This window comes from Rhinolophus hipposideros (assembly GCF_964194185.1).
Source record: "Rhinolophus hipposideros genome assembly, chromosome: 5".
Classification (NCBI taxonomy): Eukaryota; Metazoa; Chordata; class Mammalia; order Chiroptera; family Rhinolophidae; genus Rhinolophus; species Rhinolophus hipposideros.
Window position 1 is genome coordinate 2,426,256 of NC_138051.1, and position 13,127 is coordinate 2,439,382.

General features: G+C 53.3%; 1 protein-coding gene, 1 long non-coding RNA gene and 1 pseudogene across 8 annotated transcripts; 2 read left to right on the top strand and 1 right to left on the bottom strand.

Moving 5' to 3' along the window:
- Positions 1–1,034: 1,034 nt before the first annotated feature.
- MPI (mannose phosphate isomerase) lies at positions 1,035–8,138 on the bottom strand. Of its 6 annotated transcripts, none has more exons than XM_081048264.1 (8): positions 8,065–8,138; positions 7,469–7,596; positions 6,494–6,694; positions 5,607–5,748; positions 5,127–5,309; positions 3,213–3,386; positions 2,374–2,582; positions 1,035–2,088 (listed from the first exon to the last, which is right to left on the bottom strand). In XM_081048264.1, exons 1-8 carry the CDS (start codon positions 8,078–8,080, stop codon positions 1,870–1,872), a joined length of 1,272 nt encoding a protein of 423 aa, XP_080904390.1. In that variant the 5' UTR covers positions 8,081–8,138; the 3' UTR covers positions 1,035–1,869. The 6 variants fall into 6 exon arrangements, with proteins under 6 accessions (XP_080904390.1, XP_080904389.1, XP_080904393.1 ...); XM_081048263.1 differs by having other exon boundaries at positions 7,430–7,596; XM_081048267.1 differs by having other exon boundaries at positions 7,796–8,104.
- Positions 8,139–8,200: 62 nt separating this feature from the next.
- On the top strand, positions 8,201–9,569 carry LOC308498098 (DNA repair nuclease/redox regulator APEX1-like; annotated as a pseudogene). The gene has a single exon. The product of its transcript is annotated as a DNA repair nuclease/redox regulator APEX1-like (transcript).
- Positions 9,570–11,559: 1,990 nt separating this feature from the next.
- Positions 11,560–13,004, top strand: LOC308498099. Its single transcript, XR_013993426.1, has 3 exons — positions 11,560–11,613; positions 12,454–12,579; positions 12,660–13,004. It is a non-coding gene; the product is annotated as an uncharacterized lncRNA (long non-coding RNA).
- Positions 13,005–13,127: the final 123 nt, after the last annotated feature.

The window sequence follows — 13,127 nt, forward strand, 5'->3', positions numbered from 1 at the left end:
TCTAAATTCTGAAATGGAGAAATGGCCTAGCAGCCCCACCTGTGACCATTCCTCATAGGACCTCTCCTCTTTACTGTTCTCAATGGGCGTCATTTTCAGGCCTGGAGACCATGGATGGAATAGGCCTTTGCACATCAAACTCTTAAGAATGAGTTCCCTTTCTTTCCAGGTCCCGTTTTTGTTTTTTTTCCTAATAGAGGAAATTTGGGGGCCAAAGAAACCAGTTTTGTTTTGTTTTATTTTTTCAAGGAGGGCGCAGCTCACAGTGGCCCATTCAGAGATCAAACTGGCAACCTTGGTGTCATCAGCACCACGCTCCAACCAACAGAACTAACCAGCAACCTCAAAACCAGAACTTTTTTGAAGGTAGTTTCCTAGAATTCAGCTGTACAGGGAGCCTAGTGTGGGCAGCAGCCCAGAAAGCTCCTTTTGTGCGAGTCTAAACCCTTACCCCATAGGAGCCAATAGCCTGGGTCTCTGCCTCGTCAGGGGTGATCTGAGACTGCCAGTCCGGAACTTCAGTGGCAAACAGACAGTTATGCAGCCTCCTGCACAGGTGAGGGTAGGCACTAGGGGAGTGGATGCCCTTCTAGGGACGTCTTGTCGGTTTAGAACAGGTAGCTAGCTTGCTCTGCACAACACAGATGGGGCTGTTCTGTCCCTGAGTCCCTGTATCTACAATGACTGCTCTAGAGAAGTGGTTGACAAACGTTCTTTGTGAAGGGCCCACTTTGCCATTGTACCCAGAAAGCAGGCGGACAGTACGTAAATGCATAGGTGTGGCAGACACCACCTGCTGGCCTCGGCGTGCTGATCCCTGCCCAAAGGCCAACTAAAACCCTGGAGAAGCTTGCTCATTAGACCCACCTTCCACTGTCTGCAGGGCTGGAGGGCCCAAGGCCCACCTGCACGCTATATCTGAGGCTGAAGCTGGCTGCCTCTCCCTCTCCTTCCTAGAAAAGGGCTCTGGGGTCCAGCCTGCCCACTTCAGGGACTAGACAGACAAAGGCTGGGTGCTCTGCACCCCCATAGCCTCAACATAAGTGATCTTTAATTGCCTTGACAGCAAGAGGGTAACTATGAACTACACTGGTTGTGGGGACAGAGCCCCAGAGAACAGTTTCCAGGCTCGGCCTCACGTGGAAAGGTGCTGGCCCGGGTAGTGGATGGCCGTCAGCTGTGACCAGTGAGCCATTAGCCCCTGATATAACTGCCGAGGCTGCCCTGGTGAGTCGAGTCAAGGAGAGTCAGTCGGTGGGTTGGCCGGCAGAGAAGCGGACAGCAGGTTGCGGGTCGTGTGGATCCAGCCTCCCGAGAGACTATAGTGGTGTGACTCCCCCACCTATGGCTCCGTGGGTGTTCCTCTTGGCCTCACCGTATCCTGTGTTCTTATGTGGGGAGCGGGACCAGAGACCACGCAGGCCGCCTCGCACCACAAATGGCGCAGCAAGCAGGGTCTCCCGCGTGACACTGGTCCACACGCCTACCCTTTCCCTTCTCTTCAGCCATCAAAACAGGCAGCCTCAGGGCCACAACTCACTTCCTACAAATTAATTACCTACCCTTCTGCTGTAACATGCTGAGCTAATCATAGATTTCACCAGCCTATTTCATGCTGTAGGTGGAACAGCTGCTGTCTCCTGCGGTGAGCCTGGCTCAGGTGTGCTGAGAATACAAGGGAAATGTCAGCCCTTGGTCTTGACACGGGCCCCTCCCGGGAAGGAGATGGGTCAGCCTAGGCCCGCTCACTGCCCCACACCCACTCCCCTAAGGCGTCCCCTGAGCATCCAGAGCAGGGAAGGCAGCTAGGCTGGGCCTGAGGGCAGGCTGGCCAGGATCCCGGGGGACGGCAGGAGCTTGCTGTGGCCTCTACAGCAGGCAGCAGGCACGGAACACCAGCAGGTCCTCAGGCACCGTGAGCTTCAGTGAGACGCTCTCGTTGGCCCCCATGAAGAGCACCCCCCCACGCTGCAGGGGGATTGCCGCCTGGGCCGTGGGAGAGCTGACTGTCACTGTACCCTGCACCATCAGGAGGATGCTGGCAGAGTCCAGTGCCACGACCTCATACTCAGGGACAGAGCCAGGGACCTGGGCAGGAAGAGACGAGGCCAGTGCAGCTCAGACGGCTCTGCCAGCTCATGGGGCAGTGAGGGAGAGCCCTGCCGCCTCTGCCCCCGCTCAGGCTTCTGCCAACATGGAGGCCCATGTCTTATCCCTGGTATAGGGAGGATGTGCAGGCCCTGCGGCTGTCTCCCCACCCCCCCAAGTGAGTTTGACACAAGGAAACTCAGCCCAGGGAACAGTCCACATTGTAGCCTTTGCCAGGGTTTTCCATACCCCACAAAAGACACCCACCCTGGCCCCCCTCCTTACCTCCATTTTCATAACAGTGAAATCTGGTACAGGCGGGTCATAGATAGAGAGGTAGGGGTCTTCCTGACTCCTTGTTGGAGGAAAGAGCCTGTCCTTGCTGGGGCTGGGGGTGTAGCTGAGCATTTCACACAGAGTTGGCACATCAATGAACTTGGGTGTCAGGCCAGCACGTACCGTGTTGTCTGAACACGCCATGCACTCCACGCAGTCTGGGGACAGAGTTGTCATGTGCTACGCTGAGAAAGGAGCCTTGGAGTTTGGCTCTCCAGGGCTGGGCCTTCTAAGCCGAGCACCATGACCTCCTGCAGTTAGGTAAAACTGAATGGCAAGTCTGGGAGAATGAGCTAAACTACACCAAAAACGGGTGACAGGCCACCTGCTGTTGTCAGGGAGTCATGTTCACTCTTGGGGGAGCTGCAACCCTCCCCAGACTCTATGCTGTAAAGCCTGTCCACGAGTGGACAAACAGCCAGCGTCAAAAGTGACAACGTGCACTTTAAATGTAAGCCATCTCTGGGATGACAGGACATGAAGGCGGTGTGACACAGGGGAGAGAAGAGCCTTGGTCCCATATACTGCGGTTCCCACATACACTGACAGGCTGACAGGGCTGAACTGTGTCATGCCCTCCAGGGTTGCTGTGATGATTCCAGCAGTGCCCAACACCGACCTGGCACCCATCATCCTCTTGCCCGCTTCCCTGCTGACCCCAGGAACCCTAGGAGGTCAGAGCTCGATGGGACCTTGAAGGGCTCCTCGACCAGCCTCTCCCCCATTCAGATGGGGAAACAAGGCCCAAGGGGGATGGCAGTGGGGTTCACTGCTGAAATGTGGCTCACCTCCGCTCAGGTAGGCATGGGGCACGTTGGCCTCCAGAAACATGGCGTCCCCTGGCTTCAGGGTCAGCAGGTTCAGGAAGTAGATGGCAAAGCATCCGATATCTCCTGGGTACTGCCGGTGCAGCTGCAGCAGGAGGCCCCCACAGACGTCCTCCACATTGTTCCCAGCAGCCACTGGAAGTCACAGAGCACGCCGAGGCCACTTAGGAACACTCAGGAGTAGTCCCTGCCCACAGCAGTGCAGAAATTGGTGGGCATGTTCTGGCCACGTGCCCATCATTTGGGGGCCAGCCAGCCCCGAGATTCCAGCCTGCACAGATGCCGTTTTTCCCGTTTTAACCATCTAAATGCCCAGCACTACACTAGGCATTAAAAGTGTCATGACCACCAAATGGCACCAGCAGAAAAGACACTGGTGTTATGGGAAGGGTCTTGGGCAGGGTCTTGGAAGGGTCTAGAGTGGTTTTTTAGGACAGTGTTTCTCAACCTCAGCACTACGGACATTTTGGGCCGGGTAGTTCTTTGTTATGGAGACCGTCAATGTGTATTGTAGGATTATAGCAGCATCCCTGGGCTCTACCCACCAGACACCACTAGCACCCCAACCCAGGTTTTGCAAACCAAATGTCTCAGACCACTGCCAATGTGCCCTGGTTGAGAACCACTAATCTAGGAGCTCAAAATCTAGTTAGGAGATAAGCCAAGAGTTTCCTGTCGGGGGACGAGCTCTCCCAGTTAGCCCAGGCCTTCCCCTTTTTCAGCAGGGAAAGTACTGCATCGCAGCTAATTACTCGTCCCAGGCAAATGGAGATGGTTGGTCCCCCAGATAGCATGAGGCAGAATGTGCTAAGCGCCAAAATGTGTCCTGCAGTCTGATCAGGAGGGCGAATCAGCTTGGGCTAGTGGTGACAGAAGGCTTCTTGGGAAAGGGGTGAGTTGTCATGAATGTGTAGAGGGAGGGTATTTGTAAGTAAAAGCAGGGTGTGTCAATGCCACAGTGAAACCAGCTGGTCTGGATTGGAGGGTGGTTCTGAGTCTTCATGTCTTCATACAGACGTGCCAAATGCTTACTCTGTTAAGCACTGGGCCACACAAAGCTCACGGAGATGGGTCCCTGCCCTGAGTTGCATGTGGTGACAAGACTCACAGGTGCTAAGGGCTATACCTGACATGAGCTACGGGAGCTGCAAGTGGGAGGAATCACTTCTGCTGCGAGGGCAGGAATCCTAAAGGGACAGGCATGCAAGCAGAGGAAACACCAAACAACAAAGAAAACAGAAAACTGTTCCTTGTGGCTCAAAGGTAGCAGGGGAAATGTGCAGAGACAGTACCAGGAGAACTCTGGGGTCACCTGTACGAGGGCACATCATATGTGCCACATAAGCTCATGGCTGAGTCCCTTCTGCCTTGTTTTTCACTGTATTGTCTCTCCAACCCAAACGTGACATGACCACATCCTCCAGTCATTTCCTGGACTCTTAGTTAGCACAAGGTTGGGCACAGAGCAGGTGTTCCAGGAAAAATCTACTGATTGAGAGCTCTGGGCATCAGGCCTTTGGAGGAGAGGGTGGATCACCTTTCCTCTTCCTGCTCTCTAGCCCAAAGTACAAATCCAGCCATGGGGAGCAGCTGTAGGACTGGGGAAACCTCAGAACACCTGAGTGAAAGACATCCTAACAGTCTTCCAGGCTAGTCTGTCTCCAGCCACATAGAGAGGATGGCCAGTTAGGAAGCAGCATTCAACCTAGGGCCCTACTCCACAGACTGAGAAAGAAATGCTAAGTCACCAGCAGGCCATCCAAGTCGGACCCACTTTAGTTCCACTTGCTCAAAGGGGTTGAGAACCCTGTCCCACAGCCTAATGTCTACGCCGGGGACCCAGGAGGGGCACTGCACCCAGGCCACAATACCCACCTTGCTGGGAGATCCGCTTTACCAACAGGTTGAGCTGCTCCACCACCACCTTCTTCTCGCTCTTCATCAGGTGGGAGAAACAGCTCTGTAGAGCAGAGGCCACGGCCTGGGAGTCACGGCTCAGGCTCTGCTTTAGCTGTGTTGCTGCATTATCTCCAATTAGGAAATGGAACTCGGGCACTTCTGCAGGAAGGCAAGGCCAGGCCAGGGCCCACATCAGGAAAGGCAAGATGGAACCCGTAGAAGTGGGAAGTTTGAGGAGGCCTCCCCATCCCATCCCATCCCTAACCAAGGAGCCAAGCAATGCTAAGCAAACTTTGCAGCCACACCTGAGCCTGGTCTCATGGCCTTTCCCAGTGACTTCAGGAATTCATGAAGCCAAGCAGCCCCTCTGCTCCTGGCCACGGCCTGGCTCTGCCCTAGGGTGGCCATGCATCCTAAGCCCAGTGTGCACGCTCTCAGCATTCTGCCCAGCCTTACTCGTCAGAAAGGTCACAATCTCCTCAATGGGCCGGAAGCCACATAAGCCCTGGAAGGAGGTGAGGGCAATAGCCATCTCTGGCTTATGGTTGGCATCGGGGTAGTGCTGTGGAGCCTGGAGGTGCAGCTTTTCTGCCAGCTCCTGTGGGATGGCCAGGGGAAGAGGACGGTCAAGGTGCCGTCACCTAGCAGGACACCAGTCCCACCCAGCCCTTGCTCTCTGTGTTCTCCAGTCGCCAGATAGCAGTAACTTCCTATCTCTCGCAATCAGCCCAGTCAAGGCATAATGCTGAAACTCTGGGTTCAGCCAACCCAGGGCAGGGACATGGGCCAAATCTGGGGGACAGCAGGGGCAGACTTTACGAGGCCTGGACTGCCAATCGCGACACCCAAACACCAAGCCAAGCTCTGATGCTAACAAGCTGTGACTTTGGGTAAATCCCTCACTTCTCTAGGTCGTACTTTGCCCATTTAGAAATGAGTTTAGACAGACAATGCTTATGCGGTGACTCCTGGGCTTGTTGCAGAAAGACTCCCTGGGGGTGGGGCTGAGGCAACGGCGAGGGTGCCTGCTCTGCGCTAGAAGGGGTGAACTCTCCCAAAGAACCATTTGGGAAAATGGCAGATACGAATAGTCCTGGGCTGGGTCAAGGGAGCCCAGGAAGAAGCTTGGAGAAACTCCTCTGGCATAGACATCAGTTATGCCAGACTTAGACTTAGCCTGCCAGCATGTGTCCCAGCATCTGGCCTTGGGGAGCTAAATTCGGAGTTGTCACGCCTGAATTTAGTTTTGGTCCGGAGCCTGGCAGGGGTGGAGTAAAAGTCATGGGAGGGCCTTAACATAAGCTCTTCTCTACCCTGGCCTCTGTGTCCCACTGATCCTGTACCTTGTTAGGGTGTGCCTGGATGGACAGGGCCGTTTCAACCGAGAGCACTTTGAAGAGGAAGGGCAGCTTGCCATTAAAGGTGTCCTTGACCTTGGAGCCCAAGCAGTCCTGGTTCTCAGCAATCCATTGGCCTAGCGTCTTTTGTGAGATGCGGTTGTCAAGAATTTTGGCATCTCCCCGGGGGTGGGTCCCCATCCACAGCTGGAAAAAACGGGAAATTTGGGGGGAAATAAAAGAACCTGGCACCACCAGTTTGCCTGCCCCAATCATAGTTACCCTGTGCTCCCCATAGGGCAGCTGAGTCCCGAGACCGGGCTCCCAGGACTGGGTATAAAGGCTTATGCCATCAAGGACATAAAGGGAGGCAGCAGACCCCAGACACCAGGGGTCAGGAGACCCAGGCTCTCGTCCAGGTTCTGCCTCTAGCCACCTGGGGAGGCTTGGACTAGTTATTTCCTGTCTCTGGGTTTCAGTTTCCTCATCTGTCCAATAAGGAGAATGACAGTTGCACTGTCAAGGTCACTGAAAAGCTCTGACTCTCAAATGGTTCTGTGAGGTGTTAGCATTCATACTCCAGTCTCAGAAGTAGAGGCTAAAGGCTTCCTATACTTTGCCTTTTTCTCCACTAAATGGGCAGGAGAAATATTTAGCATTTTAGGTTTAAAAATGTAAAAAGTTAGTCAAAGTAAATATTTTAATTGTCAAAGACGGCTGAGTTAAAATTCAGTACGCGCCGCGAGTTCTTGGAGGAAGGCGGTACTGGAAATCTCAGCCCATTAGGACAAAAGCCTCTCTCCTTCCGGTGCCACAGCCACCTTCACCAACGCCCTCTGAAGAGCCCAGCGGGCCTTCTCCCTCTCCACCGCCTCCCCCGCTCGCAGCTGATCCTCGTGACTCGCCTCAGCCCTTTTGAGTGGAGAAGTCCCTTAGTCTCACCTGCTGCTCAAGTGGGCTGAAGTACAGCCCGGGTCTCACCTCTGCATACGGCTGGTCCTCCGAAATCCCGGCCCGCGGGTCACTGCTGGCCAGCAGCCGAGCCACTTCACTGTTAGAGCCCATCTTCCCCCAGGCATACTGCTGCACCACGCAGGACAGTGGGAATACTGGGGGCACAGAAAGAGGGTCAGCTTCCCCGCCACCCCTTAGGCCAGACCCTACTGTCCCCGGGAAAGGAGACACGAGCTGAGGGTTTTGTCTGAAGGCAAAGTCAAATAAAGGGTTTGCAGGTTGTTAGCTGAGACCCTTCTCTGCAAGTCTCAGTGCTCCCATCTGCAAACCCGGCAGTGAGGATCTTCTGCTGACCTGAGGCAGAGAGCTGTGCTGAGGTGATGCCGAGGGAGCGGGAGGAACCTACTGCACCGCACGCCACCTGAGAGACCCACGCGCGGCCCCTCCCCTCGAGGGCTGCAATAACGGCTCAATCCCCTCCGCTGGTGTCCCTCCTCTGCCCGGCGCCCATCCATCTTTCCACGGAGCCCCAAGAGTGGGTTCGACCTGGCATATCATGTCCGGAAGTGTCCCCAGCACGCGACCCACCCCCACGCTCGCCTGCATCCCGGCGCACAGCACACCTCTCGGAGCCGCCATCCTCTCGGCACCCGACAAGCCTTCAAGTACGTATGCCCTTCCCGGCAGCACCCGCGGCCTTCTGCGCCCAGAGCTTCATGGGAAATGTAGTTCCTCAAGAATCTCCGGTGGGTGCTGTGAGCCCAGGGCGGCTATCCCCGCACTCTGAGTCCGTCTCCCACCTTCAGCAACCAGGAGGAGCCCCCACCAGCTCAGAAGCTTCTAGCCCGCAATCTTAGGTTTCAGTGTTTAATCGTTCCTTCACCGGACACATTTATTGAGAACCTGCTAAATGCCATGCGTGAACTGTTCTAAGAGCTGGAGATAACATCCGAGAACAAGATCCCGATGCCTTTGGTTTTGTAGAGCTTCCATTCTGGTGAAGACAAGCAAACAAGTACAATAAGTAAGTCTTATCGTATGTTGAAAAATAAGTGCTATTAAAGTAAGGGAGGGGCTCCATTCTTTGTGCTCGGGCAAGGAGGAGCCAGGCCGGGATTCTAGCAGGTAACGGTAAAAATACTGCTTCGTTGGGCGACGTGGCGCAGGAGGGTATTCGTTACAGTGATGCCAAAGCGTGGGAAAAAGAGAGCGGTGGCCGAAGTTGAGGAAGAGCCTAGAAGTCAGAGGCCAAGAAGAGCAAGGCGGGAGCTGGAGCAAAGGAAAGTTAAAAAGTGGCAGAAGAGGGACCAGTCCTGTAGGAGGACCCCCAGACAAGAAAACCTTACCCAGTGGCAAATCGGCCACACTCAAGATCTCCTGGAATGTGTATAGGCTTCGAGCCTGGATTAAGAAGAAGAGTTTAGATTGGGTTAAGGAAGAAAGCTCAGATACCCTGTGCCTACAAGAGACCAAATGTTCAGAGAATAAACTACCAGCTAAACGTCAAGAGCTTTCGGGACTCTCCCATCAGTACTGGTCAGCTCCTTCAGACAAGGAAGGGTACAGGGGTGTGGGCCTACTCTCCCACCACTGCCCACTCAGTCTCCTATGGCCCTGGGGAGGAGGAACATGATCAGGAAGGCCCAGTGATTGTGCCTGAAATGGGCACATTTCTGCTGGTAACAGCCTATGTACCTAATGCAGGCTGAGGTCTGGTTCGCCTCGAGTACCGGCAGCGCTGGGATGGAGCCTTTCACAAGTTCCTGAAGGGCTTGGCTTCCTGCAAGTCTCTTGTGCTTTGTGGGGACCTCAGTGTGGCTCATGAAGAAACTGACCTTTGAAACCCCAAGGGAAACAAAAAAAGAATGCTGGTTTCACTCCACAAGAGCGTCAAGGCTTTGGGAAATTGCTGCAGTCTGTGCCGACTGTTTCCGGCACCTTTACCCCAACGGCCTATGTCTACACATTTTGGACCTATATGATGAATGCTTCATCCAAAAATGTTTGTTGGCGCCTTGATTACTTTTTGGTGTCTCACTCTTTGTTACCTGCATTGTGTGACAGCAAGATATGTTCCAAGGCCCTTGGCAGTGACCACTGTCCCATCATCCTATACCTAGCACTGTGATACCTCCCCCAAATCACTTTAAGCCTGGGAAATAAGCTCCCAAACTAGATTTAACCACCCCCCACCAACTTTAAAAACTACTCTCTAGAGAATTCTGCATTGTGCTTCCCTTCTAAAAATATGAATCCTTTAGCCAGGTTCCTAGTGACAGGTGGGTTTCCTTTAAGCCCACGGTTTTGTTTTTTGTGTGTGTGGGGGGGTGTATTTTTACATTAAACAGAAGCTATGACTTCCTTTGAACTGTCACGTGAAAATAAAGAGCCATAATTTCAAAAAAAAGTAAAGGGGTGGGTGGGAGTGGGAGGCAGCTTGCAGAATTTAAAAGGTTGTCTAGGTAAACTTTATTGAGAAGCTGAGGTTTAAGCACAGACTTAGAGGTGAGGAGGAGAGAGTGTTCTGGGCAGAAGAAACAGCTAGAGTGAAGGCCCTAAGGTGGGAACGTGGGAATGTGCCTGTCATGTTCTGGAGTAAATAGCCAGTAAGAGGCCAGTGTGGCTGGAGCTGAGTGATAGGACAGGGGTGGTCAGAGAGGAAAGGTGCTAGGCAGAACTTTGGAGACTGTTGTGGGGACTTCAGGTTGTACTCTGAGTATCGCAGTCATTAGTGGATTTGAGAAAAGAATTGCTGTGCCCTAAGCAGGGCCTCACTGATGCTTGACGATGGCACATGTCACATGCAAGGCCCTTACTGTGTCTGAGCCTTGTTTTCTTCCTCTGTAAAATGGGATAATAATGCCGAGCTGACAGGCTTGTGGGAGGGGCAGATGGTATGAGTGAGATGCAGAAAAGCAGCCATTGCCAGGTGCTCCTCTCATCCTCCTTGTCCCAAGTACTGCAGAACTCAGAACCTCAGCCCCTCCTCCAGGCTGAGCTGCCCACACAGAAGTGAGGGAGAGGCACCCAGAGCTCTGCATGGCGAAGGATGCGCTGGGCCGTGGCTGTGGAGTAATCTTGCTATATCCTGTGGAGAAAGGCTCTGACATCCGGACCTCCTCAGTCAAAAGCCCACGAGGAGGACAGCCAGCTGGAGGGGCCCAGGAACACAGCAGCCAAAGCTCCAGAAAACCTGGAATGAGGGGCTACAGTCCTGACTTTGCCTCCCCTCCCCTTCCCCCACACTGGTTCCCACAGTCTCTACCACACATGTCCAGAAAAAGAGGGGGGTACTGTTTCTGTAATTCTCTGTCTAGCTGTGAATATCAACCTCCCCTGTGGTCCCTTGGCTTAGATAAATCAGCCTGCATTTCAAAGGAAGTTTCACCATACACTAAGGAATAATAAAATGGAAACCACAAGAATCATACAAACAGCACACCTCACACATCTCCTACCTTTGAATACCTCTCCTCCTCATCTCCACCCCCCCGCCCCCCAGCCATGAACCTTCTGGGAGAAGAATGAGGAATTAGTTTAGGCACAGGGGTTCTTGGAGCACCTTCCACTATCACCACCACACTGAAGCCAGTTAGTCACTTCCTCATAGTATCTTTGAGGGGAAGGAAGAACCTAGATTGTCGGGGCAGAGCCCCTGCCCCACGTCAGAAAAATGTATCTGTAGGGGAAACCAGGGTGTTTAGAGAACCTAGAACCTTTCCCCCTTACCTCTTGCTTGTCTGTCTCTAGTAGAACTGATCACACTTTATTACCCAGTGATGATCTTTCCTCTCTCTCCTCAGCTGGACCATGTGTATAATTCAGTGTCACATTTCTGCCAGTGCCAGCTGAGGGCTCAAGCTATATAGTAGCTAACATTTATTGTTATGTACTAAATCCTGTGCTAAATCCCTTTCAAGAATTCTCTCACTTCATTCTTAAGACAATCCTATGCAATAAGTACTGCCATGAGCCCCATTTTAGAGATGAGAAAAATGGGTCGCAGAGAGATGAAGTAACTGGTCCAAGAGCATAGAGTTCCAATGTGTTATACCTCTTCCCTTGTTGAATAAGTGAATGTGTGACTAACTGCATTCTGTTTTTTTCACAGGGAAGTGGACAGATCCCAGGGGTCTTCAGAGACAGATGGGTAGACAAGCTTCACACTGATGGTATCGAGTTCCATTCTTTCTGTCCCACCCAGCATTATACCAGCCTGGCAGACGAGGAGCGTGTGTTGTGTGCACTGTTGTCTCAGGCTACAGACAGCAAAGATCTCTTTATGCTGCCTGTGGTGCTGTGATATAATAACCAGCTCCTGGCCAGAAGTCCTAAAACCTTTGTAATTTCCTAAGCAGTGAAGCTACCAGGGGCAGCTTTTGTTCTAATATTTGGTCTTTGACCCATTTCTGACACAGAGCTCCTAAATCCCTTGGAATTTCATGGGTGATCAACCACACTTTTTGTCCTAATGAGGCAACTCTTGGTGGGCTCCAGGATAGCTTCAGAATGGGGCTGTCACCAGTAACACCAAGCCTTGATGAGAAGCTTGGAACACTCAGCCCCACCTTCCACCCTCCAGGCAGGAGTTACGGGAGTCATGTCTATGCGATAAAGAAAAAGTAGAGGGTAATGAGGAGTTTGTGTTGTGGGGCAGGGAGCTGATCTAACCTACAGAGTGAAGAGGCTACTCCTGAGGAAGGAGCATCTGAGCCTGGATTTGAAGGATGAGTAGGAGTTCACTAGGCGATGATGAGAGCATGGGCTAAGAGCATGCCAGACAAAGGACTGCCAGGTGCAAAGGTCCTGAGGCTGAAGGGAACAGGAAATCTGAGGAACTGAAAAGTCACCAGGAGGGCTGGAATGCACGGGTGGGCACAATAAAGGGAGGATAAGTAGGCGGGGGAAATACTGCCGCACCTGGAGACCAAACGAAGAATTTGGGCCTTTATGGAAAATAATTGAGTGATTTTAAACAGAAAATTCCCTAATAATTTTGTCCCTTTAAATAGGTCTCTGGTTACGTGAACGACAGAGCAATTAGCAGGCCTGTACTAGTCCAGGGTAAAGAATGACAGTGGCTGGGCTGCATTCGGTGGCAGCAGGGACCAACAAAGCCAGAGACATGAATAACTAAGGTAAGCCTGTGAGGAGAGCCATCGGGCGTGTCCCCCGCGGCTGATGGCTCTGTTGCTGAACCCCCTCATTCACTTAACAGATGCTTGATGCCCAGGTTCAAATCCCAGCCTAAGCCCTACACCTGTCTGGGCGTCAGGGGGCAGGGCCGAAAAACGCCGCAGCTCTCAGCTCACGGGGGAGGCAGCTACACGGTCAGTTCTGCAGGACAGCCCCTCCGCTCGGCCCCTGCCGTCAGAACCCTCCGCGTGTGAGCAGGCTCACAGTCCCGTCCGCGCCTCAATCAGTGCGGGCCTTCCAAACTTGCCCTCCAGGGAAATGAAGGGTTAAGTTTCCGGCTCCACTGTGGGCAGTTAACTTGGGAAGTTCACTATCAGACCGAGAGGCGGTTGAGAACGGTCTGGGCCCCGCCTCTGGCTCCCCGGTCCCTCTGTGCCGCCGGGACCCGCGAAGAAGCGGCACAGGGAAGCAGCAGGCGGAAGCGGAGGGCACACCGCGGGCCCGGGGCTGGGCCGGGCGAGAGGGCGGAGCGGACCTCTGTGACGCACGG

Excerpts from the sequence above, each read along its gene's own strand:
- MPI (XM_081048263.1), bottom strand. Across the intron at positions 5,310-5,606 it reads GATTGTGACCTTTCTGACGA|AAGTGCCCGAGTTCCATTTC; the intron begins GTAAGGCTGGGC and ends GCCTTCCTGCAG. Across the intron at positions 3,387-5,126 it reads AAAGCGGATCTCCCAGCAAG|TGGCTGCTGGGAACAATGTG; the intron begins GTGGGTATTGTG and ends TGTGACTTCCAG.